Source organism: Amblyraja radiata, chromosome 1, assembly GCF_010909765.2.
Source record: "Amblyraja radiata isolate CabotCenter1 chromosome 1, sAmbRad1.1.pri, whole genome shotgun sequence".
Classification (NCBI taxonomy): domain Eukaryota; kingdom Metazoa; phylum Chordata; class Chondrichthyes; order Rajiformes; family Rajidae; genus Amblyraja; species Amblyraja radiata.
In genome coordinates this window covers 112,358,165-112,385,262 of record NC_045956.1, presented here as the reverse complement: position 1 = coordinate 112,385,262, position 27,098 = coordinate 112,358,165, and the positions used below count along the sequence as shown (strand labels likewise).

At 41.9% G+C, this 27,098-nt stretch overlaps 1 protein-coding gene across 1 annotated transcript in view; it reads left to right on the top strand.

The window, feature by feature from the left end:
- Positions 1 to 21,346, top strand: part of sgcz (sarcoglycan zeta) — a 220,120-nt gene extending 198,774 nt beyond the window's left edge. Inside the window, exons 6-7 of the mRNA XM_033034510.1 lie at positions 10,719 to 10,842; positions 19,401 to 21,346. Of these exons, the coding sequence (XP_032890401.1) occupies positions 10,719 to 10,842; positions 19,401 to 19,595 (319 nt within the window). The 3' untranslated portion in view covers positions 19,596 to 21,346. The remainder of the gene's footprint in view (positions 1 to 10,718; positions 10,843 to 19,400) is intronic.
- Positions 21,347 to 27,098: the final 5,752 nt, after the last annotated feature.

The window sequence follows — 27,098 nt, the reverse complement described above, 5'->3', positions numbered from 1 at the left end:
GTAGATCAGCTAGTATCTGGGGAGAAAACAAAAGATTTAATTCCATTGATGTTAGACAATAGACAATAGATGCAGGAGTAGGCCATTCGGCCCTTCGAGCCAGCACCGCCATTCAATGTGATCATGGTTGGGGCCCGGGTCGGCACCACGGAGGCGTGAAATGGGGCAGCAGTAGCTGTGAGGCTTCGGTGGCAGCAGTGAAACCTCGCGATGATGGGGCCTCGGCAGTGGTGAAGCCTCACAGCGGTGGCAACACCTCACGGGTCAACCCGTGGTCGACAGTCAATGAGAGCGTGGAGGACCGTTGTGAGGGGGGAGGCGGGAAGAACAATGGAGGACCCGGCGTGGGGGGACTGTCGTGAGGGAGGTGGGAGGAGAACAATGGACAGTAGGCGGGGAGGGGGGGGGAGGAGAACAATGGACAATAGGCGGGGGGGGGGGGGGGGGGGGAACAATGGACAATAGGCGGGGGGGGGGGGAGAACAAAGGACAATGGGGAACCTGCGTGGGGAAACCGCTGGAGGGGGGGGACCAAAGGGGAGCCTGCGTGCTTTGTAACTTTGTCAGTGCCGTAGGTGGCTGCTATTTGTATACATTGTTTATGCAAGCAAAGAATCTCACTGTGCCAAGGCACATGTGACAATAGAGTATTTCTATTCCCTATTCCTACCTGCCAACTACAAAACACGCATGTTAAATTTTAAGGCTTTTACGTGAAGCAACCTAGTATATTGGTTTGTTAAGGTGAGTATATCTCTATGTCTTAAACATAGGGGGCTTTGCATTTGATAGCAAAAACAAAAATGCCGAAAAGCTAATTTGTAGGCAAATATTTTAAATGTGAATAATTAATCAAAAAATATTTTTCTTCTTTGGGATTCTTTGCTAATTTCCCAGTTGGGATTAATAATTTCAGCACAGACCAGACATTAAACCTTGGGTCTTTCTAGTAATTAAAATGTATTTCATTTCTCTCAAATTTCAAATTTATTGATCGCGTTATCAAATGCTACAGACTATTTCATTGCGTAAATCCCTCTGGATAATCTGGTGTGTTTCACAATTTCTTGCAACGGCTTTGTAGTAAGATAGCAAAAGTCCCAAGGGTATTGTTCTCATCCTTGCTTCTGTTCTACATGACCACACTTAATCAAACAACTTATACACTGAAGGTACATTGTTAAAAAACGAATCAACATGTTATTAGGCGTACAAAATAAGAAGTTAACTACCAATGGTTGAAGTAACAAAGGAACGTCTTATATTTGCTGCTTTACCGCATGCAAGCACACGTTTTCACACACACATTTTCACACACACTCATACATACCTACACAAAAAATCATGCAATGAGCTGACATCCATGAAACTAACCGCCACACATGTGCAGCACATAGGAACACCCCCACCACCCCACCAAAGAAAATTATTTGCTATCCACCTATTTCAGTGTAGAATAAAAACACACATTAAAGGACCTCTGAAACTAAAAGGAGCACACAATCCCAAGCAGAGATTGCAAAAACAAATCAGGTACAGTTTGCGAAGTAGGGTTTGATCATAGGCTGTTTTTTTTTTCTTAGTCCGACTCTCTGAAGGGTTCAGGATTTCATGAAGCATTTGCGATTATGTAGGCTCTTTTATTTCAGGATTTTCTATTCATCAACAGCAATTGACTTCTGAAATTAACTCTGTTAGGGGCGGCACAGTGGCGCAGCGTATTAGCCGTCAATCACAACAGGCGGCACAGTGGCGCAGCGGTGGGCAAAAGGGCCTGTTTCTGCACTCTTTCTCAAAAGTGTAAAGTTTAAACAGAAACCAACTAACTTTGACTCTTGCAGTCTCCAATTTGCTCATCATAACATCGAGATCCCAGCTAGTATTAGTATTCCAACGTTATGAAGGATATTGGGTACAGAGTTTCATTTGCATCTAATCGCTATTATGACTATATGCTTTCTTGAAATACATAATAGTTAAACCCTAAGTTTTGAACATGGGAAATATATTTATTTTCCTTAAGCCCACTGAGTGTGCATGTCTAGAAACATGGTCCTTACAGAGATTAACCAAACTTCCTTCTCTCAAAGCTCACAACAGAAGTGCGATGATCAGATCTGGCTTGGAGGAGAACAGCTATAAACATTCCGGTCATTAGTGTACACTGAATGAAAGCAACTAAAACATACTGAGTAATTCAAGTTCAAGCTCAAGTGAGTTTATTGTCATGTGTTGCTGATAGGACAATGACATTCATGCTTTGCTTCAGCACAACAGAACATAGTAGGCATTGACTACAAATTGACTTCTGAATTAAACCTGTTAAGAAAGGGAGCCAACCAAAATCATTAAAGGGCCTGTCGCACTTAGCTGACTTTTTAGGCGAGTGCACGAGACTGCGCTCACCACATGATCACCACATGGTCGCCACATGTTCGCTGGCGGTCTCTGGTGAGTCCCCTTCATGTTGGAGAGGAGTTCCAGCATTCTGGGAATTAGTCATGGCGTCAGTATGGTCGCAGGAAATGTTTCAACATGTTGAGAAGGAAGTCATATAATTGAGAAGGAAGTCATAACTCGTCAGTGCCAAAAGTTGCACATTAGATCGGATAAGTAAGCGCCATCTAGTGTCCAATGCCCATATTACACCATGGGGAGCCTATTTCCATGTTGTAGTCTATTTAAACTATATTTTTATACCATCTATATATATATATGACCTGTGAATATGACTGTAATCATATACAATTATGTATAATTGTATTCTATAAAATTAATATCTATATTACTAAAAGTCTGATCTTGACCGCTTTTGGCCCACTGTGCTGCGATTTCCGAGAGAACGCCGCCACCAACGGCCGTCATTTTTGACCACCTAGCTCAGAGCCCCCCTCCGCCTTCCTGAACCAGAGGACTTTTCCCATTGATGAAAAATCAGAGAGATATTAATGTTTTTTTAAAATCCCCATTATCTCTGCTGCTCCCGCTGGCGGCAAGGGGAGGGACTATAAAACCCGGAACTGTAGTGCCTCACTCAGTCTCTGCCAGACCAGGAAGCGACAGGGTCACGGCTCTCTGAGCTGCGAATAACACTAAACGTACGTCTACTCCATGGTGAGTCCCCTCGATGCAGCTGTAAAGTGGCTGCAGCCCAATTGTTTGCCTCGCCTTTTTAAAAAGTTTGTGTTCACAAAATGAATTTTGGTTGTCGGGTGGCTGCAGCCCAATTGTTTGCCTCGCCTTTTTAAAAGGTTTGTGTTCACAAAATGAATTTTGATTTTCAGGTGGCTGCAGCCCAATTGTTTGCCTTGCCTTTTTAACAAGTTTGTGTTCACAAAATTAATTTTGGTTGTCAGGTGGCTTCAGCCCAATTGTTTGCCTCGCCTTTTAAACAATTTTGTGTTCACAAAATGAATTTTGGTTGTCGGGTGGCTGCTGCCCAATTGTTTGCCTCTCCTTTTTTAACAAGTTTGTGTTCACAAAATGAATTTTGGTTGTCGGGTGGTTGCTGCCCAATTGTTTGCCTCGCCTTTTACAAAAAGTTTGTGTTCACAAAATGAATTTTGGTTGTCGGGTGGCTGCAGCCAAATTGTTTGCCTCGGCTTGGCTTTTAAAATTGTTGAAACAGTTGGCTGCCAGTCCAATAATCCATTCGGTCCACAATGTCTATACTAGCCCTCTGGAAACCAGTACCTTCGGCCCGCAACACCCATACTAGCGCACCAGAAAGCCCCCCCTTCCCCCCCCCCCCCCCCACTGGCGAGCAATATTGGAATAGGAGAGGTGGAATATTGCGTTGGTGACCAGCCCTCTCGTGTGATGCTGGGACCCAACAGGTCCCACTTAGTCTAGTAATGAATATAATTGTGAGTGGGTTTTTTTTAATGAGACTGCCGCAGAGGTCCTTTTGAACTAGCCTAATTAATAGGTCAGGGCAGTTCTTCAGGGTTCCCCCATTTACTGAACCCCACTGACTGCCAGTGTGCAGAGTGGGGGTCTCGGCCATAGTGGGACTGGGGCAGTGCCAGGCTGGGGGAAGGCTAAGGCAGGAAAACGCCTAACCCTAACCCTAACTCGCCCCCCTCCCAGAGCTGCCCAAGGCTGGAGCTGGAGCCGCTTTGGGACCGGCTGCGGGCTCCGTACTGTGGCCCCGCAGCTTGTCCATCTCGGCCAGCATGCCCGTCTGGTGGTGGCGATGGAGAGGGGCAGCACTGCCATGCATGTCGCCCGGGCCGCCTTCAGCACCCAGATAGTGCCGGCTCCATCAGACCACCCGCTCGCTTGCTGCAACAACGGCCGGCTGGCTGACAGCCCGACTGGCTCCTCGCAGCACTCACCGGAGGCCCGGCCCAACCCTCACCTCCCAGTGGCCCAACCATCACCTCCCGGAGGAACCCCGGCCCAACACTCACCTCCCGGCAGAGGCCTGGCAGAGGCCTGACAGACAGACAGACTACAGACAGACAGACAGACAGACAGACAGACAGACAGACAGACAGACAGACAGACAGACAGACAGACAGACAGACAGACAGACAGACAGGCAGACAGACAGACAGACAGACAAACAGACTGACATACCGACTGACCCTAATCCTAACCCTAGCTCTACATTTGTTATTTATCATTTTTATTTACCAGTACACATTATCACGATAAATCAAATGAAAAACAAAATTATCAGCAAGGTGAGCATTACCTTTATCCTTGGAAACCTTGCTATTGCTATTGATGAGGAGGCAGCCATGATCCCAGCATCCTCGCTGCCTAACGACCATAAAACAAAGCGCGGGATTGGCCAATTTGCGTCTGACCTCAATGTCCAACGGCATTGATTGGGCAATTACTACTCAGAAAATGTTAGGTTTTTCTCATATTTCTTAAAAATGTGCAGGTTTTGGTCTTGACGTATTTCAGGTATGATTTATATAATATGTTAAAAATTCAGGTAGTTCTGTGAGTTGGGTCACGAAACTAAACGAAAAAGCTCATCGGTCCACAGCCTCCAAGGAAAACCGACCGGTAATGTTAAATGCCCGCTAAACTTCACAGATGTGTATCTCTGGCATTAAAAGTTGTCTTGCTTCTTAAAAGTGTCTCCACTCCTTCTCCCCCCCCCCCCTTTCTCCCCCCTTCTCCCACCTTCGCCCCCCCTTCTCCCCTCCCCTCCCCGCTCTTTTAATGGACTTCCGTACACTGTGCTAGCCGTCTTTAAACTTCCTGTACATCGCGGTGTGTGTCTGTATCACCTTGGCTTTGCGCCGTGTGAATTTCAGACAGCGCTCCCGCCGCTTTCCCTGGCCCCTGCCTTTGCGATGTGTTTGTGTGTGTGTGTGTGTGTGTTTGTGCGTGTGTTCCGCTCTGACGGTCGCCGTTCCAGTTCGCGGTTTTTCAGGCGAGTGCCGCGAGCTTGAAAGTCGCAGGCAGTCCGCTGAAAAGTCGCCTAAATGGGACAGGCCCTTAAGCCAGTCTTATAGACATCACATTTGCAGCTGGATTATGATACACCCAAAAATTCGACAGCCTTGAAGTTTCAATCTTAGGTTTCTTGAATGAACTTCAATTGTCCCGGAGTATAGACATAGAGTTAAGCTACTCTTTTGGGGGTATGTGTGTGTTTATATAGCTAGAAGCCAAAGCTAGAAGCTAAGCTAGTTATACAGTAATCATATTTGTAGTAAACAAAGTGTTTTGGGATAAACTTCACTGAAAAGAACTTAAAAAAAATGAAAATATCAATTTGAAATAACATCCCATCTTTTCTAGATGTGGGCTACCTCTGAAATGAATTTCAACCACCCACGCTTTTTAATGTGCAATCATCCCGTTGCACTGTTACAAATGACAGCAGGGAGGTTCTCCCCAGCTTCCTGGCAAATACTTATTCTTCAATTGAATCACTGCAACGGGTTAGCCACAAAAAGCTGGAGTAACTCTACAAGCATGGTCCTTCTCAGGCAGCATCTCAGAAGAGAAAGAATGGGTGATGTTTCTGGTCGAGACCCTTCTTCGGAATAGTCCCGCTGCCTGTCCCGCTGAGTTACTGCAGCTTTTTGTGTCTATCTTCGGTTTAAACCAGCATCTGCAGGATACAGTACAACAGGCTGTCTGCTGTTTGTGTGATGTTGCTGTGCATAAAATGTCTGATGCTTTGTCAAGTCAAGTCAAGTCAAGTCAAGTCAAGTCAAGTCAAGTCAAGTTTATTCGTCACATACACATACGAGATGTGCAGTGAAATGAAAAGTGGCAATGCTCGCAGACTTTGTGCAAAAAGACAAACAAACAAACAACCAAACAAACTACCAATAAAGACTGCAATTTAAAGTATTTCATCATCTATTAAATGGCTTGGTATATCCTGAGGATGCGAGAGATATGTTTTAGAAACTAATCCTTTTTTTCAACTGCACAGTTTGCAATAAATTGTTATACTACACTATGAGACCAATATTCCTGACCATAAAAATACACTGGAGCTAAATTTGAAAGCAAAAAATAAAGTTCATAGTGCAACTGAAGACACAGTCCATGGAAGATCATAATTGCTGAGGTAGTGGTTTGTGTTATGCAGTGCTCAAGAGCCTGATGGTTGCTGAGAAGAAGCTTTTCTTGAACCCGGTGGCATGGTTTTCAGGCTCCTCTACCTCATTCCAGGAGGAAGTCGTGAAATGACAGCATGTCTTGGGTGGCATGGGTCTTCGAGGATATTGGCCAACCTATTCAGGCAGTGTCTATTGTGGATTGCTTCTATGGTGGGGAGATAAGTACCTGTGTTTGTCCAGGCAATGTCTACCATTCTCTGCAGTCTCCTTCATTTCTGGGCATTCGAGTTGCCTAACCAGGTTGTGTTACAACCAGTCATTTCCATATACCTGTAAAGGTTCGATAGAATATTCATTGACACAACAAATTATCCTCAAGCATCGAAGAAAGTAGAAGCATTGATGAGCTTTATTTGTGATTGCATCGATAAGCTGGGCCCAGGTTAGATCTTCAAAGGTATGTACATCAAGGAACTTGAAACTGTTGACTCACTCCACCACTGTTCCCTCAATGAAGACAGGTTTGTGGATACCCAGCTGTCCCTTCCCAAAGTCAACAATCCGTTTGAGTAGGTGCTGCCAAGCCGCAGGTTTCTCCAGCAATTAGTTTTTTGCTCAATTTCCAGCGTGCTGCCGCTTGGGTCTTCATTGATTTTAATCGTCTCGGTGCATTCTCCATAACCTTTGCTAGATAATGATCAAAATTGCTGCAAATCCCAATATTCCCCCTCAAGTCTGAGGAAAGTGATTATGACTGTTGCTCTGGTTGAAATCTGAGCAGTTCTTAATGTGAATTACCCAGCACCATCCATGTGCTTTCATTTATTGAGATACCGGGGGATATTTCAGTATTTCAGTTTAATTAATTGTCTTCTCAGTGTGGGATCTAACAGGAATACTAAGATTCAACGTGCAGAGGAAAGGGCCTTGACCTAAAGCACCAACTCTGTTTCTCCGCACACAGGTATTCCCGAACCAGCCAAATATGTCCTTGTGTTTTGTGCCTTCATTACAATAGGCAGTGTAGGAGACAACTCAATTGTGTGGAATAATATCAGCGATCTTAGACAATTCTCACAACCTCTTGCTTACATCTAGTTTTTGTTTCCATATTGATTGCAAGTGGAAGTCAATTGCAAAATAATAATGCAAATGGAAAATATCTGAGATTGTTACATAGAAACATAGAAATTAGGTGCAGGAGTAGGCCATTCGGCCCTTCGAGCCTGCACCGCATTACAGCCTTCGAGCCTGTTCTAATTACAGCTGACAGGAAATACAAAGTAATGTGTTTTTCACTTTGCCATCCAAGTTTTTAATTTGCTCAGCTGACTGTGAATGAAATGTATTATTTCAGTAAAACAATCAATAATCAAGAGTGTTTCATTGTCAGGTGCACCAAGAACAGAACAATGACATTATTACTTGCTGCAGCTTTTGCAGACACATTTATACATATAAAATTATAAAAAGGCTGGACAAGCTAGATGCAGGAAAAATGTTCCCAATGTTGGGCGAGTCCAGAACCAGGGGCCACAGTCTTAGAATAAAGGGAGGTCATTTAAGACTGAGGTGAGAAAAAACTTTTTCACCCAGAGAGTTGTGAATTTATGAAATTCCCTGCCACAGAGGGCAGTGGAGGCCAAATCACTGGATGGATTTAAGAGAGAGTTAGATAGAGCTCTAGGGGCTAGTGGAGTCAAGGGATATGGGGAAAAGGCAGGCACGGGTTATTGATAGGGGTCGATCAGCCATGATCACAATGAATGGCGGTGCTGGCTCGAAGGGCCGAATGGCCTCCTCCTGCACCTATTTTCTACGTTTCTATGTTTCTATTTATGCAACAAACACAACCAATAAATATACAATAAATAATAGTACCATACATAGAGACACGAGGAACTGCAATGCTGAAATCTTGAATAAAACACTAAGTAGGTATGTTGCAAAGCCTACCTGAAGCGTCGTTGAAGATCTGCCGCTGAGGTTGTGCGCGATTTTGGCGCCGTTTAGAGGGGGCGGGTTTAAAACGCGATTTTCTCTAAGCTGTTCCAATCGAAAATGTTCAGCCTAGTTAATTATTAACGAAAAATCGCTGATAGACCCCGTCGCAAAAGCTATTATTAGGTTTAAAGGCCTTGAATAATAGTTATAGTAGTTTAAAAATCAATCTTTAAACCCGCGACCGTCAGCAACCGCAGAGTCTCATAAAGAAAATAGCAGAAGGTAGGTTGTATATTTTTACATTCAAAAGGGCTTCTAAAGATCCTTTTATACAAAATTTAATATTGCGAGTAGCTCAATTTGGGCCCATTATATCGCGCAGTATTTTTCTCGGCATTTGAGGCACAAATCTACTGCAATGTGAACGTTCTAAACCAGCGCGTTCCACAGGATCCCGCTAGAAAGCTGATTTAAATGGGCATTTATTTACAGCAATTGAACACTGAATTCCTTCCATTTGGCCTATAAATTAATGTAAATGAGATTTTAAAATCATGTTTTATTGTGAATTATTTGTGAATATTATTTGGACATTTAGGCTATTTAAAAATGTTAATCATTTATTAAGAAATGGATAGATGTTGAGATCTAGTAATTGAAGTCTGAAATTAGCTACAATTAGGTAACTAACTAATTATATGCTTTAATTTCAGGTCATTCAAGTAAGATTATTTTATATTTGTTTCAGAATGCTTCAATCTATGATAACTGAAAATTTCATTCAGTTCTCTTAATTTTTAAGAAAGTTATGGGCTTTTGACTGTTCACGATCACAACTTTTTTGTTATGTCCATAGAAAATCAATAGGGAACAAGATGCTCATTTCCGAGTATGAAAATGGCCATAACTTTTTAAATACTTGAGATATGAAAGTGAATTAGATGTCAAATTAAACTTATTTTTATGCTTTATCTGATGGGATAAATTACAGACTTGATTTTTAAAATCTCAAAATTTTGTAACATTGCTACACTAAGTGCTGGAGTTGCTCAGCAGATCAGGCAGCATCTGTGGAAGGAATGGGATCTGAAGAAGGGTCCTGACCTGTAATGTCACCTACCAATTTCCCCCACAGAAGCTGCTGGACCTGCTGAGTTAGTCTTTCACTTTATGTTTTACATAATACAATAAATTATCGGTTAATATTTTTGCATGTTCTCCCTGTGACAACGTGGATTTCGTCTGGATGTTCTGGTTTCCTCTGACGTCCTAAAGATGTGCGGATTTGTAGGTTAATTGACCTCTGTAAATTGCCCAAGAGTGTAGGGAGTGGATTTGGATACCATATAACTAGTGTGATCGAGTGATTGATGATCAGCATGGGCTCGGTGGGCTGAAGGGCCTGTTTCTAAGCTCTATCTCTAGAATCTAAACTTAGGATTGATAGGATACTAATTGATAGGATGCTTTTAAAGGGATATGGACCAAACACAGGCAGGTGGGACTAGTATAGATGGAACATGTTGATCAGTGTGGGTTAGTTGAGCTGATGGGCTTATTTCCACGCTATGACTCGATGACTCAACCATATATTATGGAGAGAGAATTCTCAGTTATATTAAAATAATTTGTTCAAAGTAGAAACAATAGCTGTTGCTATATAATTTACCAAATCAGCAATTCAGTTCTAAACCCACAATATCAGCAGCGTTTAGGGTGACTTTGAATAATGGGGAACAAGCAGGTTAGTGGAATTGAGTCCAACATCAGAGCAGACATGGCCTTACTGAATAGAAAACATGGGCTGTGAGTTTCCTTTAGCTCCCAGTTGTTATGTTCTTATGATCTTGTTTATTCTTAACTTAAAAGAAAACCTTCTAAATCAAACTGTGAACCTTACTTTTTTTCAAAATTGTTTATTTTTCAGTTGCTTGTATCTGCCAGAATGTTCTCTGAATATAAATGAGCTTCTTGAAACACTTTTTCTTTTCTAAATACATCTGAAACTTGCCCAAAATAAACCCTGGTGATATTTTGATCTAAAGCTTGATTAAAATGTGTGCAGCTTCCTGAATTAACCCATCACCATTCCTCTTTCAGCAGTCTCAGTAATCAACTGTATAATCTGGCAATTCAATCCATTGTTCACAGTTCCAGAAATGTGAAGGAAAAGCCTTGATATTAGTGGGTGCTTTGTTCCTCATAAATTTGTTTTCCGAATGGAATTTGTAGGCTGGAATCTCCGACCCGGAGTCTGACAATGGAAGCCCCAAAGGGAGTATATATCACTGCAACGGAAGGGGGTCTCAAGGCTACCTGTCGAAGAGAACTTGAGCTCCAGTCTACAGATGGGGAGGTAAGCTCTTCTTCAGAGGGAGATTTTGAATTTGGGTCTTGCTCCAGATTGACTCTCTTTCCTTTTATCAAGATAGTAATTGGACATGAGTCGGAGTAAAAAAACTGTAAATGATATACTGTGGTTGATTTATAGAGAAGCAGAACACAAACCCAGGTAGCCAATAACAACAGTTATGCAGTGAGATTGCACGGAAATTATGCGTAAGCCCTGGAAAAGGCGCAATAATGGTTTGCACGGTTGATGGCAGATGCCAGGGTAGATCCTTCTCTGGAGAATAGAGAGACAGACAGAGACCTGCACAGTAGATTGCATGTGGTTATAATGTGTAGGAAGGAACTGCAGATGCTGGTTTAAACCGAAGATAGACACAAAAGGCTGGAGTAACTCAGCGGGATAGGCAACATCTCTGGAGAGAAGGAATGGGTGATGTTTCGGGTCAAGACCCTTCATATAAGATAGGTTACTGCCCATCATAAGGTCGATGATTTGCATTCTATTGAGATCTAAGTCTGCTCAGGCGACAAATGATGGGAAGGAATGGAAGTGTTTTATTTAACTTTGTCATCAGGAATGAAAGCAGGATTGTTTGCTGAAGTAAGGTTTGGATGAAGAACTGATAACTGCCTGCTGTGGTAAGTCTATCTAATTTAGGGCGATCTTTGGTCTGCATCTAGAACCTTGTGGATGATAACCAAGCCCTTGACGATGGGTGTGTTGTGTTGATAGTGCCTCTAGTTTTGGCTACTAGATTCCTAGAGACAAATCTGTCTCTTGGTTTAGTTTAATTTGAAGATACATCATGGAAACAGGTCCTTCAGCCCACTGAGTCCATGCTGACCAGTGATCCCCGTACACTAGTACTATCCTGCATGCTAGGGATAATTTACAATTTTTAAAAACCAAATGAACCTACAAATCTGTTTGTCTTTGGAGTGTGGGAAGAAAGCGGAGCACATGGGGAAAACCCACGTGGTAACAGGGAGAACGTACAAACTGCGTGCAGACAGCACACAGAGTCAGTATCGAACACAGGTCTCTGGCACTGTAAGGCAGCGACTCAACCGCTGTACCACCATGCCGCCTCTTGCTTTCCTTTCACAACTGCTTGTTATGGCCCAGGGTGGCCTCCAGTGGGATGCCTACTTCTTGGCTGGGGTTTTGGTCTTGAAAAACCGAGAAGAAAAGCTTGACATTAAACTTTATCCTTACTTGTCTCATTAACAGCCTTGGAACCTTTCCAGAATCTAATAATCTACCGCTTTACACATTCCACACTATGCGGTGTTAAATAATTGAATTTAGAGAAAATAAATCAGATGGAAATATCATCCCCTGGCAAATTGTTACAGCAGTGCTGAACATGTGCCTGACACAGCTGCTTGGAAAACCCCAGGAAATCCAAAATTACATTGGAGATGATTATCAGAGCTGATGCCTCTGCTCCCAATGCCAGGTACATATGTGTTGTTTTCCTCTAGAAGAACAGCCCAGAGTACATCTAAATAATATTTGATTCAATTAATGTTGCAATTATTGCAGATGTTCAGGCAGTGAAGTTCCAATTAACCATAGATGCAAGTTTCAACAGCAGATTAAGTCAGAGAGCCATAGATTCTTATAGCGTGGAAACATGCCCTTCAGCCCAACTCGCCCACACCGACCAACATGTCCCATCTACACTAGTCTCATCTGCCTGCATTTGACCCATATCCCTCTCCCAGAAAGAAAATAATATAACCATAATATAACTCATGAAAAAGGGAATTCTCAGCTCCAACAAAATACTACGGGTGCTGTCTGTACGGAGTTTGAACATATCCCCGTGACCGCATGGGTTTTCTCAGAGATCTTCAGTTTCCTCACACATTCCAAAGAGGTACAGGTATGTAGGTTAATTGGCTTGGTGTATGTGTAAATTGTCCCTAGTTTGTGTAGGATAGTAAAATAAGTAACTTTTTAGTGCCTTGATTACTAGATAAATGATTTAATTACGTGCTGCTAAATGGCTAACAATCACGTGAGTCTGAGTATAATAAGCTGATGTCTGATTATGTAAAATAGCTGACATCTGCTGGCTCTGATAAATGGTTTAATTAAGTGTTCTTCTATATAACTTGTGTTCTTCTATATAACTTCCATACAGACTGCGGTGTATCAATTTCCCCCAAAACAAACCAAGCATATCCAGTCTGAATATAACATACATAACATTATAACGTATGTTCTACCCCATGCAACATCTTGGTAAATCTCCTCTGCATCCTCTTCAATACATTCCCTTCCTACAGTGTATGAACGAGGGCTGCACACAACTGTGTCCAACCAATGTTTTATAAAATTGGACCATGACTTCCATAGACTTTAATATTCTATACCCTGATAATGATGGTCAGCATTCTATATGCCTTCTTCACCACTTCTATCTGGCCTGCTGCCCCTCAGGAATTCACTGACCTTTACACCAAGGACCCTCTGTTTCTCAATAGCTCATTTGGGTTTTATCATTGATGGTTCACACTCTTACATAGAAACATAGAAATTAGGTGCAGGAGTAGGCCATTCGGCCCTTCGAGCCTGCACAGCCATTCAATATGATCATGGCTGATCATCCAACTCAGTATCCCGTACCTGCCTTCTCTCCATACCCTCTGATCCCTTTAGCCACAAGGGCCACATCTAACTCCCTCTTAAATATAGCCAATGAACTGGCCTCAACTACCCTCTGCGGCAGAGAGTTCCAGAGATTCACCACTCTCTGTGTGAAAAAAGTTTTTCTCATCTCGGTTTTAAAGGATTTCCCCCTTATCCTTAAGCTGTGACCCCTTGTCCTGGACTTCCCCAACATCGGGAACAATCTTCCTGCATCTAGCCTGTCCAACCCCTTAAGAATTTTGTAAGTTTCTCCTATAACACCTCCTGAAATGCATTAACTTCCTCTTATCAGAATAATATTCCACCTTCCATTGCTCCTCCCAACTTAACAACTAATAGACTATCGTCTTTACTATCCACAACAACACCAATTTTTTATATCATCTGCAAACATATAAATCCTACTTTCTACATTCATATCAAAGTCATCAGTCTTTGTTACCCATGACAAACAGGAAGAGTCCGAGCACTAATCCATGTGTTCCACCACTGGTCACTGGCTTCCAATCGCAAAAGCAACCTTCCACTATAGCTATCTATCTTCCAATACCGTAGCCTTGGATCTTATGACCCCAGCCATTTTGATAAGATTTCCATGTGGAACCTTGTCAAAGGCCTCACGGAAGTTCATGTAAATTATATCAAACACGCTGCCTTCAAATATATATTGTGTTACATCTTCACTAAACTCAATCAAATTAGCAAGACTGGACTAACAAGTCCACCAACAAATGCATGCTGACTATCCTTGATCAACTCGTGCCAAGCATAGATTATTCAGTCATTTAGGTCTTCTTCAATATTTAACTATACCTTCCCTACAAATGTACACCTACAATGCACCCCATTCCTTTGTCTTTGAAATGAAACATTAACTCTGTTTCCCTTTCCTTCCAACTGTTTTTCACTGAAGTAAAAACTGCATGTTCTGTTTAATTTACTCCTCCCTCAACAAGATATAGCTGAAGTCCATAGACAGTCCATTTAAGGCAGAGATAGATAGATTCTTCTGAATCTTCTGAATCTTCTGAATTTGTAGTCGGCAGGGCAGTACTCTGCATATCGCCAACTTGATTCTTGATTGGTACGGATGTCAATGGTTATGGGGAGAAGGCAGGAGAATAGGGTTAGGAGTGAGAGATAGATCAGCCACGATTGAACGGCGGAGTAGACTTGATAGGCCGAATGGCCTAATACTGCTCCTATCACTTATGACCTTATGACCTTTTATATAGACACAATTAAAGGGCTATTTGGGGGTGAAGATAGAGAATGAACAAATAACCTGGCAGGTAGACAAAAATGCTGGAGGAACTCAGCAGGTGAGGCAGCATCTATGGAGAGAAGGAATAGGTGACGTTTCAGTCTGAAGAAGGGTCTCGAACCGAAACGGCTTCTCTCCATAAATGCTGCTTCACCCGCTGAGTTCCTCCAGCATTTTTGCTACCTTTGATTTTTCCAGCATCTGCAGTTCTTTCTTAAACAAATCATCTGCCAAATGACTTAATTGCAGAATGCAAACCTATTCCCCTGAATCTCTGCCCGATGGAGACATAAAGAATTGCAGATGCTGGTTTTGAGTTGGAGTAACAGAATGGGCCAGGCTGCAGTTCTGAGGAGAAGGATCCCAACCTTAAATATCACCTATTCACTCTCTCCAGAGATGCCACATGAGCCGTTGAGTTACTCTAGCACTTTGTGTCTGAAATTCGGTCCCTTATTTTGTTTCCAATTATTTTCTGATAAAATGTCTGATTGTGTCTTTGGTTCACCACTTCTCCTTTATGAAGGCACATAAGGGAATTCTTTCCAGTAAACTCTAATAAACACTCAGGTGAGAGCAACAGACTCCAAACAAAATTTACCAAAGACGAGGGAACAAACCATGAAGTGATTTATGTTCAGCATTTGCCCTGAAAACTGCAATAGTAGCAGATAAATGGAGCAAAATAGCTTTCTGTTTAGGCCAATCCACCCCACTCTTATAAAGTACTGGAGTTGTTCTATAGGTCTCCATAAGTCATGACACCCACACTGACTTTCTGCACAAGTTCTACAATTAATCCTGCTCTCTGACCGATTTTATTTCTCTGAAATGGGTGCCACTGACACTCTGCATTGCAATATTAAAATCAAAAGAGAACAATGATATTTTGGAAGGGAACACAGAGAAATGCCCTTAACATGGACTGGCTCCATCTGTAAAATCAGGGAATGGAGTTAGAGTCAAAGAGGCTGGAAGTCCCCTACTATTGAAGAAGTAATGGAAAAATATGACTCCAACAAAATAGATGTTGCAGTTTTCATTTGGAGCCATAAACATAACTGTTTCAGAGACACATATGTTGTAGTTTCTTTAGGTTCTATGTTGATTGTGTAATCATGGAGGATGTGGGGCAGCAGAGAATGATAAATCATAAGATTGAGACGAATGGTTGGTTAATTTGAATGGCATTAAGCAGGTGGCTGATCTACCACAGCACACTGGATCAACAGAACTGACAAGACATTTGTGTCAATTTGAAACACAAAGGACTTTTACCTGCCGAACAAATGCTCCCATACCGAAGAAAACATTGATGTTGTCTTCATAGTGCATCTGTAACATTGTTTGATGCTATTAGCAGGTTGCTTACAGTTGTGTGGCTATATTTAGCACAGCCAAGAATTAACACCTTTTAAGTAGGAGTTTACAGATTACAGATGAAAATTACATGAACTATTTCTCTTGGGATAGATGAACTTTCTCAATCCCCATATTATTGAATCACATTTATTTGATGTGATGTTTGATTTATTTGCCTGCCTGGCACCCAGTTAATGTTAGCCCACAATCTGCAATTGGGGCAAAACGCATCTTATGCAAGGTTCTGAATCAACCTTCCCCCTCACTCACACCGTCTCCCCACCTTCTAGCCAGCACAAGCTTTGACTGTTGATGACTCACTCTGCAGAAAAATTTAGTTGTAAACAAAGCCTTGTTCAACATCATTCTTTCCCTAATTTTAACGGAGGAATAGAAAAAACCCCACAATTGTCTAACAAGCTGCTGCATCTGGTAAAGATTAATACCGAAAAATTTATAAGATTACATTTCATTGTTTCTTTCAGCAATTAACAAGATATCTTAGAATGCCTTCCCCACAGTGAGAAAGAAAGATAACGCATAATGACTCAGATAGCTTCACTACTCAGACTTTTCTTCCCTCTTTTATTTTATAATAACTCTTTGTCATTCCGCACCTGCGGGCAGATAATCCAAAAACAGTTTAATTTCATGGAACAATTGTTCCATCCAAAGGTATTGTACCTTAACTCTTTCAAGTCTACTTACCTTAAACCTTTAGATTTTAATACTCTGAGCTGAATGCCAGAGCATGAATTGAACCCTGCTGTATCCTCTTCATCAAATCTATTACCCCAGTTCTTTCTGAGGGAGCCCAAGATAAAGAAAGTGTTTGATGAAAGGTTGCCCAGTCCTGCATTCCTGCCATCGTCCACTCCATTATGGGAATTCTATCCTCTAACACCTCTGTCTGAAAGCATGGTCCAGTTTCTGACCAAGGACCATCATCAACTCATCAGCTTGATCTGAATGCTATGCTGCATTCATATATATAGAACATGGAAAAGTACGGCATAGGATCAAGCCCTTCAGGGTCTTGACCCGAAACGTCGCCCATTCCTTCTCTCCAGAGATGCTGCCTCAATCGCTGAGTTAATGGCCAGTCCCACTTTGTGATTTTTTTCGGCGACAGCGGGCGTCAGTGACTGATGCGTCAACCAACGTCACAATTTCCAGGATCTCAACAGCGGCGACAACATATGACAGCCTACGACAGCGCCTACACCATCCTGCGACTGCACTGACGTCAAACAGCAACAGCCGAAGTCAACAGGACCCACCCGCGACACGATACGGCAAGATACGAAAGACTGCGTCACTGTCTACGACATCAGAGGACAACAGGTTGACAAATGATGACACATGACGACATATGATGACGCAGGCGAATTAGCCGAGATCATGACCTTGTGTCACCAGGCGTCACCCGCAGGACGGCCTATATCAGCGTGCGACAGGGCGCATGACATGATAAGACACGCAGGTGTCGCGGAAAGATTTTGAACATTCCAAAATCCAGGGCGGCAAGGAGACACCGCGTGTCATTACATGCGTCACCCCGAGTCATGTCGTGACCATGCCGCGACAACCTCTTTTCAGGCGGTCGCCGAAAATGTCATCCAAGTGGGACTGGCCCTTTACTCCAGCATTTTGGGTCGACCTTCAGGACACAATGTCTGTGCTGAACAAGCTGCCAAGATAAACTGATCTCATCAGCCTGCACATGAGCTATCTTCTTCCATTCCCTACATATCCATGTGCCTATCTAAAAACCTCTTAAATGACGGATTTGGGGTGACCTCATTGAAACTTAACGAATAGTGAAAGGCCTGGATAGAGTGGATGTGGAGAGGATGTTTCCACTGGTGGTAGAGTCTAGCACCAGAGGCCATAGCCTCAGAATAAAAGGAAGGACCTTTAGAAAGGAGATGCGAAGTCTCTTTAAAAGTCTCTTTAGTGGGACTTTTTTTTTTGTCAAAGGGAAGATGAATCTGTGAAATTAATTGACGCAGAAGACTGTGGAGGCCAAGTCATTGGATATTTTTAAGGTAGAGATTGACAGATTCTTGATTAGTATAGGTGTCAGGGGTTATGGGGAGAAGGCAGGAGAATGTGGTTGAGAGGGAAAGAGCCATGATTGAATGGCAGAGTGGACAAATGGCCTAAATCTTCTCTTATGACATGAATTTATGAGCATAAATGCCACTATGGTTCCAGCCTCCATCACCACCACCAGCAGCACACACCAGGCACCCACCACGCTCTATAAAAAGAAAACACCCCACACATCTCCTTTAAACGTAGCCCATTTCACCTTAAAGCTATTCTTTCGAGTCCTTAACATTTTCCCCCTGGGAATAAGGTTCTGACTTTGAGTATCTAGTCTAGGCTGAGTACCTGGAGAAACCAGACAAGGAATCTGTCACTGGCTCCTGGGAAATTCGGGGCTGCGTTTTTTTATGAGAGAGTATAAAATAGAAGACTGAGAGATGTGTCGGAAGGAACTGCAGATGCTGGTATAAACCGAAGATAGACGCAAAATGCTGGAGAAACTCAACAGGACCGGCAGCATCTCTGGAGTGAAGGAATAGGTGACGTTTTGTGTCAAGACCCATCTTCAGACTGAAAGTCACGGGAGAGGGAAACGAGAGATATAAACAATGATGTCGAGAGATACAGAACAAGTGAATGAAAGATATGCAAAAAAGTAAGGATGATAAAGGAAACAGGCCATTGTTAGCTGTTAGCTCGGTGAGAACGAAAAGCTGGTGTGACTTGGGTGTGGGAGGGATGGAGAGAGTGGGAATTCATGGGGTTACTGAGAGAGTTGGATTTGGTCAGCAAAATATGGAAAGGGAAGGAAACTTATTTGACAATCAGATATGCTGCCTGTTGCTCTACCATTTTGTGTCTACCTTTGGTTTAAACCAGTATCTGCAGTTCTTTCCTACACAAAACCTATTTGATGTTATGTATAAAATAAATTGGATGAATCAGCTGTTCTAGAAAGATGTCATGTTTCATAACAGATCCCTGAAGATAGGTTACACCATTATAAAACTGAATGTATTATTTCACGGTTGTCAGTGATTCTACACTGAGGCTGTCTTGTAAACCAGCATGAAATAAATGAAACAAAATGTCCACGATGTTTAATTGCCGTATTTAATAAACATCAGCATATGTCCCGTCTGTGTTGCCGGGGCCACACCTGCATCACAGGACATGGCCTTTAACTCGTGGTTAAAAAAAAATCACCTTTTTTTTATCTCTACAGATATTTTTAAATGCAAAGACAATCCGATTGGGAAACATCCCCCAGGTCTCAGCCTCTTCACCGTCAGCCAGTTCTTCGAACCTGCGTCAGACTGTCTATGAAGTATGTGTGTGTCCGAATGGGAAACTCTTTCTGTCGCCAGTATCAGCGGGTTCCACCTGCCAGTCCAGCAGCAGTGTCTGTTTGCGGATTTGAGCCTATTGACGCTGCTGCACTTCTACCACCGTAAAAGCCTTCTTGGTACTATCCCTCGGCTCTGTTTAACTGTAACAGTGAATTGGGAACCATTATGAAGCTACAAGGCCTCTGCTGGAACAGGGCAGGAGGACATGGCTGCCTTTCAAACGGTAATGGACCAGTCAGTGTATTGACTGTGGGTGAGGACAAGCCTGCACCAGGACAAACTGGATACCACCCTCCTTCTAGATGGGGTAAAATACACAGGTGCCTTTGCTAATCCAAGTAAAGCACATAGTTATATTTTATTGTTAGCAGGACCTGGTTATGAAAGGAATGAGCATTTAATACCACAAATACGATAATGTCATTTCTCAGAACTTTAGTTTCCTTTTTCACATTTAACTGGACTTTGGTTTTGTCATGTAGTTCTAGACAGAAAAAAACAAGGGATTCCTAATTCATTTTGACAGAACATTTAAAGTGTGGTATTTGCATGTCAGTCATTTGAAAAGGAATGAACAAATCATTTGTTCATGTTCCTTTTGTTTTCCAATGTGTAAAGAAATAATTTCAGCTGTAATGAACACATTCTTTCTTGGCCTTGTTGGTGAAACTATAGCTTTGTGATATTGATTATTTTTGTGATGTGGTATAAACCAAAGAATGGAACATGTGATGTAGATTCCAGACACCGCAGAGTGCAGGTGGTACTAGCCAGCACAACAGCACCAAGAGCATTTCAGAGACATTGGTGAGTGAACATCCATTTCCTATAATTGGTGAAAAAATATCCAGAATTTACAATCTGGCCGTACCATACCCAATAAATCATGAACTATTGATTCCGAATCTCAACTTCTTAAATATTTGATTCAAGGACAAATCAAAAACGTGGTGCTCCCTCAACCTCGCACAGCTTGGTTTTGGAGTGGTTCTGCGGAACCACTTAATTTAAATTTGTACTCATCCCTAAAGGACATCACATCCCATCTTTTATCTGTTACACCAGGCCTGCCAGTTTTTTTTTCTTTCCTTTCTTTACTAATCTCATTAAAGTACATTTTCTTTATGTATGGAAAATTAAATCTGAATGATAAAGGAAACTATTTTCTTACACATTCTATGCAAATGTTTGTAAAATTGCAATATTGCCAAAATGACAAAAGCTGTGCTTTTGTACTCTATGTCTCTTGCTTTATGTAAAATGAAAACATTTTTTCTACTTATAAGAGAGGAGCTGTATGGCTTGTTAACTGTGGCTAAGGGTTGTAAGACCTCATGTCAGACTCACCATAACTTCATGAATTATAAACCAGGTTTGAAAAGTTGTCAGTTAAATTACGTTTGACTTCCAAAGCAAACTTGACTGAAGAGGTTTGGCCACAGTTTGCTTGCAGCAAAAGCATCTGACTTCAGACAAACCTGTGGACAGTTGGTGAGAGTAAGGCATTGCAGGAACTGTTTGCAGTAGACTATGTTATATGGCGGAGAATATTGGCAAGCCTTTAAAATGATTATCTTATTCTGCTACATTTCAAAGAATGGATAAATGAATGGGGCTAATGATATATTTTGTGTAGTTTTTGATAATATATTTAATATGAATATGTTTATCACTCCTTGCTTCAAAAGTAAAATAAGGCAGTTCAGAAAAATCTGTTTAAATTGGCCTTTTGTTATAATGTCAGCGAAATGTGAAAAAGGGGATTGATAGTGTGAATGATTGATAGTGTGAATAGTGTGAATGAATTCTAAAAGGAAGTGAGCTTTAAAATCAATTAGGTTGTTTGAACCCAGTTTTGTAAGTTCAGCTCATTGCAACAAACCTGGATATCAATCGTACAGATATAAAAACAGTAGTCCTACTTTAAATTTTGGGCAAGTGACCAGTTTTTAATCTGACTGATTTATCTCAGTATAATGGAAGTGCCCGATCAAAGTATCTAATCAAATTCAGTATGATCAGGCTGAACGATAGCATCCTGTCAGTTATGAATGTGGCCTTTGTTATTATCTGACTATATTTACACTGCAAGGATGCAATGAAATATTGGTCTCCAGTAACTACAATTATAATTGCATTATCTATATCATCAGGCTGACCTCACCAAGTCATGCATTGCCCATCTTAAAATTTAGCTTTAAAAAAACAATATGTTGCAGACAAAAGTTTTGATTGAAATCAACAGAGTACAACTTTTCAAACTTGGTGTTTAATTATTATTTTTTTATTATTTCAGTGTTTCGCTGATTTTTTTGTGACTGTGCATACATGTATATTTTGGTGAATTTGGTTGAAAGTAATGAGTTTTATTTTCTTCAAGCCACTGTTGTAGACTTGTTCAGTTGGTCTCCAGAGGTGTCCAAGGTAAAAGGGGCACAGGGTCCAATTAAACATGGCAGGGATCCTGACACACCAGACCACTTCTGCTTCCAGGTTTTTCCTTCTTGCTGCATAAGGGATAAGAGCTCCATCTGATCCTTACAGGATAAACATCATCGCGAGTGGTGGTGATGGGATCTGAACATGAACATGGGGTTGAGTTTAAGAAATACTCAGTAAAACCACTTCTGTATTCCTGCTCCATTAGTACAGGAGGCCAGGACATTGATGCAAAATGAAGAAGATTCTAATTGACTCCAGCAGGGTGCGGGGATTGCAGGTTGGTTCCCACACAAGTGGGAGATTGGCTGACGTTATGATGGGAAGAGGGGTGGGTTCTTTTTTGCGGAATGGGGCAGAGGGATAATGTAACCCCTCCTACCTCACATCTATAAAAGCCAAGCACATAGTTACTTGCTTACACAAGTGTTGGAGGTGTGGCTCGTGCACCTTACCCGTCAGCCAAGGCAAGTCACAATTCTTGAGTATAGCAGTTGGGATGTTGCAGTTGCATAAGACGTTGGTGAGGCCACATTTAGAGTATTGTGTTCAGTCCTGTTATAGGAAAGATGTTGTCTAGCTGGAAAGTGTACAGAGAAGATTTACGAGGAAGTTGCCAGGACTAGAGGGTGTGAGCTACAGGCACAGGTTCAGAAATGTGGGACACCATTCCTTGGAACACAGGGGGATGAGGGGTATCCTTATAGAGGTGTATAAGATCATGAGATAAAGAAATTGGGTAGATGCACAGGGTTTCTTGCCAGAGTAGGTGAATCGAGGACCAGAAGACATAGGGTTAAGGTAAACGGGAAAAGATTTAATAGGAATGTGAGGGGTAACCTTTTCATACAAAGGGTGGTGGGTGTATGCAACAAGCTTCCAGAGGAAGAAGTTGATGCAGAGACTTTCCCAACATTTAAGAAGCAGTTAGACAGGTACATGGATAGGGCAGGTTTGGAGAGATATGGACCAAATGCTGGCAGATGGGACTATTGTGGCTGGGACGTGTTGGCCGGTGTGGACAAGTTGAGCCGAAGGGTCTGTTTCCACACTGTATCACTCTGTGACTCTATGACTCCTGCCAGCTTTACAAATTGAAGAAGGTCAATTGCGAAAGTTGCCAATGGGTGCAACCACCTGGGGTTTTACTGAGATTTTCCGCTAAGAATGAGAACTGGATAAAGAATCTTTGCACAGCCTGTAAAAATACTCTGATATGGAAAAGTACAACATAATATTTGTGAGAATTAAACTGTGTTTGATTTGGTTGATGGAAAAACATTTTCATTGATTCATCCCTCTGCTACTAAATTAAAGCAACGACTGTGTATATATTAACTCTTTTTTAGCCACTCCTGTAAATTTGTAACATTTTGTATAAAAACTACAGTAAAATTTTCAAAAAATATATGTACAGTATACATTGTATCTAATAGGAATACCATTGTCTGCTGGCAATAACAAACAAAAAGGTATATGGCTGTCGTATTATGAACATGAGCACTTTCTGATAAGTGGAACTTGTATAGATAGCAATCTGGGGAAACATGGTGGAGGATTATAGAAATGCACAAAAAGCCTCATATCTTTTTTTGTTTGTCACTGCATTTAGATTCAGTCTACCTGGTTAATTAATTACAGAAAAAATAAAAACTATTGTAGTGTTTGAAAATGTTGTTTTAAAATGTAGATTTAATGGAATACCCATTCTTTCGACCTGTCTCACAATCACGCCTACTGCATATTTGGAACAAGTTTACAAATACACCAATGAATGATTTGCACTAATAAGTAGAATCTCCTGAAAAAAATATGTTGCAAATGCTGTAATTCTGAAATAAAGACAGAAAATGGTGTAAGGTAGTCACAAAAATGCTGGAGTAACTCAGAGGGACAAGCAGCATCTCTGGAGAGGAGGAATGGGTAACGTTTTGGGTGGAGACCCATTCCTTCTCATCAGAGATGCTGCCTGTCCCACTGAGTTACTCCAGAATTTTGTGTCTACCTTCGATTTAAACCAGCATCTGCAGTTCTTTCCTACACAGAAAATTATGGAAATAGTCATAAAAGCAGGCAGCAATGATGGTGGGAAACAATGAGTTAACATTTCAGGTTGATGCCCTCTCATAATTTTTTGGTACCTTCATGGCATTTTGTCCAAATGTCCAAATATTGTGTATTGTACTATTGTCAATATGGAGATTATATTGTGTATTTATATACAGGCAGGGCTGTGTGTTTGTGTGTGTGTGTGTGTGTGTGCGCGTGCGTGTGTGCGTGCGTGTGCGTGTGTGTGTATGTGCACGTGTGTGTGTGCATGCATGTGTATGTGTGTGTGATTTTACACATGGGGCATTGCTTCCCAAAGTGTCACATGCATGCTGTATCATTTATGTCAACCACCTCAATGGATATCTGAGAGACACTGTCTGTCATGGATTTATTTTTATTTATTTTTTTTATTTTCATTTTTATTTATTAATAGTAATTAATTATAGATTTTTTTGTGGTTTGCAACTCAGGTGAATTTTTTAACTTGTCATAGTTAAACCCCTGTCTCACGGTGTGAGTCCACCCACGAGTGATCCCGAGTTTAAAACAAATCAAACTCATGGTAACCACGTAGAATTAACATAGCGGGAACGTCGGAACTCGTGGGCGTAACTTAGCGACTCGTAACGCTAACGGCAGGTACTCGGGAAACTTGTTAACTCGTGAAAATCTTTCAACATGATGAAAGATTTCCACGAGTCAAATTTACTTTTGAAGTAAAAAATTTAAACTTTTAAACTTGTTGTAAGAACATGGTAGCCCGTGAGTTTACCGTAGTAACTCGTGAATCTACCGTGGGCACTCTTTAACTCAGCGGGACAGGCAGCATCTCTGGAGAGAAGGAATGGGTGACGAGATGACGTTTCCAAAATTCTGCTGCGTCTTTGTGTTACTCCAGCACTGTGTGTTCACTTTCTGTCAACCAGCATCTGCCCTTTCTTGTGTATGACAGGAAACTGAAGCAGGCTCACATAGACTTAATATTTTCTTGAGGTTATTAATGACAGATAAATGGAAGGGAAGGGTTTAGAGGGCTATGGGCCACATGCAGGTAAATAGGACTACCCCTAGACGCCAAGTTGGACAGCACAGCCAAGCTGGGCCGAAGGACCTGTTTCCGTGTTGTACAGCATCATGACTAAGGCCTATCCAGTGGGATTGAAATGTTTTGTATTTTTCCTTTCTAAAGATGCAGTGTATTTTGGTGACTATTGCACACTGCAGACCTGAGGCGCCTTCAATGCCCAGATATACCAGTTCCACACAAAATCTTTGTTTGCGGCAACTGTTTATAATGCTCTCTGCATTATGAAGTCCTCGACAGTGAACCCCATGGGCAATCACTACCAAAGTGGCTGCCCACACAGTCAGTACACCTCTCCTACACTTATCTCCCATACTAAGTCACCCCAAACCCCCCCCCCCCTCCCCCCTCCCCCTCCCACGTTTCCCTCACAACTCCAGTTCCGTCCCGACCCCCTGGGAAACTGAATGGGGTGACAATCAACTGCCACAGATACAAATAATGTCACTACGGTAAACTCACGGGCTATTACGTTCTTACAACGAGTTTAAAAGTTAAACATTTTTGCTTCAAGGGTAAATTTGACTCGTGGAAATCTTTCACAATGTTGAAAGATTTTCACGAGTTAACAAGTTTCTCGAGTACCTACCGTTAGCGTTACGAGTCGCTAAGTTACGCCCACGAGTTCCGACGTCCCCGCTACGTTAATTCTACGTCATTACCACGAGTTTGATTTGTTTTATACTCAGGATCACTCGTGGGTGGACTCACACCGTGAGACAGGGCCATTACTTGTTTCAAGGTGTCTTTCTTCCTCTGGGTTGAGAATGACTTGCACCTATTCCATTTTTATGAATTCTGCAGTGGCTAAAGAGCTCTACAGGAGATTTGCAGACTCTGCTACAGGCAAGGCAGGTGGTGTTTCATGGAGTGGGAAGGTGAGTGGATGGGATGGTGTACACTCCCTCCCACCATGGTCTGCTCATGAATTCTGTGTATTCCAGTGGTTAAGCCTCAAAATGCTCAGTACCTTCCCAGATGTTCCTTATTCATTTTGAACAGTGATGCACCAGGAATTCCTGTGAGCTGTCGAAAATGTTTTTTTATAATCAAAGAGACTTAGACAATGTCGTTGTTGTGAACAGTCCAACTCCTTTGCACAAGCTGGGTTCAAGGTTCTGCTGTCCGCAGATAGAGTGGATTGACACTGATCAGCGCCATGATGCTATGGATGTTGGCCTGGGAAAAGGTGCCAACATAGTTTCAACAATGCTGCCAAAAGATTGATGACAATATGAAGGATTCCGACTCGAAACGTCACCTATCCATGTTCTCCAGAGATGCTGCCGGACCCGTTGAGTTATTCCAGCATTTTGGGTCTTTTCACTAATCTGAGTAAGAGAATGGAGGGTGGGGGGGGGGGGGGGGGGGGGGGGAGAGGGGCACTTGATATCCACAAGACAAAGGTCCTCCACCAAACCAGCACTCACCACACTACGCCAACCTCATCAGTCCAAACACATATTGCTGCTCCAGAAGTATGTGGATGAATTCCAGATCAAGGAGCCACCTCCCAATGAAATACGCTACCACCTCCAATGCGCCAGCACAGCCTTTGGTTAAATGAGGAAAACTTTTTCAAACACCTAAAAACCTGGTACCAAAGCCATTGTCCATTGAGCTTCTCTCCTGCATGCATCATGGGCAGCATACAATAGGTGAACACTTCAAAACACTTTAAAGTGTTTCAGAAGAATATGTAAATTGTTAGTAGTACAAATCATATTTTTTCTCTAGCCAGTACCAGTGTTGTTGCTGAGAATACTGGGAAGGCATCAAACACTGTATAAAAGCTCAATCAGTGAAGCAAAACATGACACATTGTAAAAATAAGTATCTACCTAGATATAAATATAACAGAAAATGAGATTTCATTGGGAGAATGATGAATGACTTCTGATGCAATGCCTTTGATTTGATGAAATTCTATTGACTATCAAGCTACGGAAACAGAAAATGCTGGGAACACTCAGAAGGTCAAGGTAACGTAACATCTATG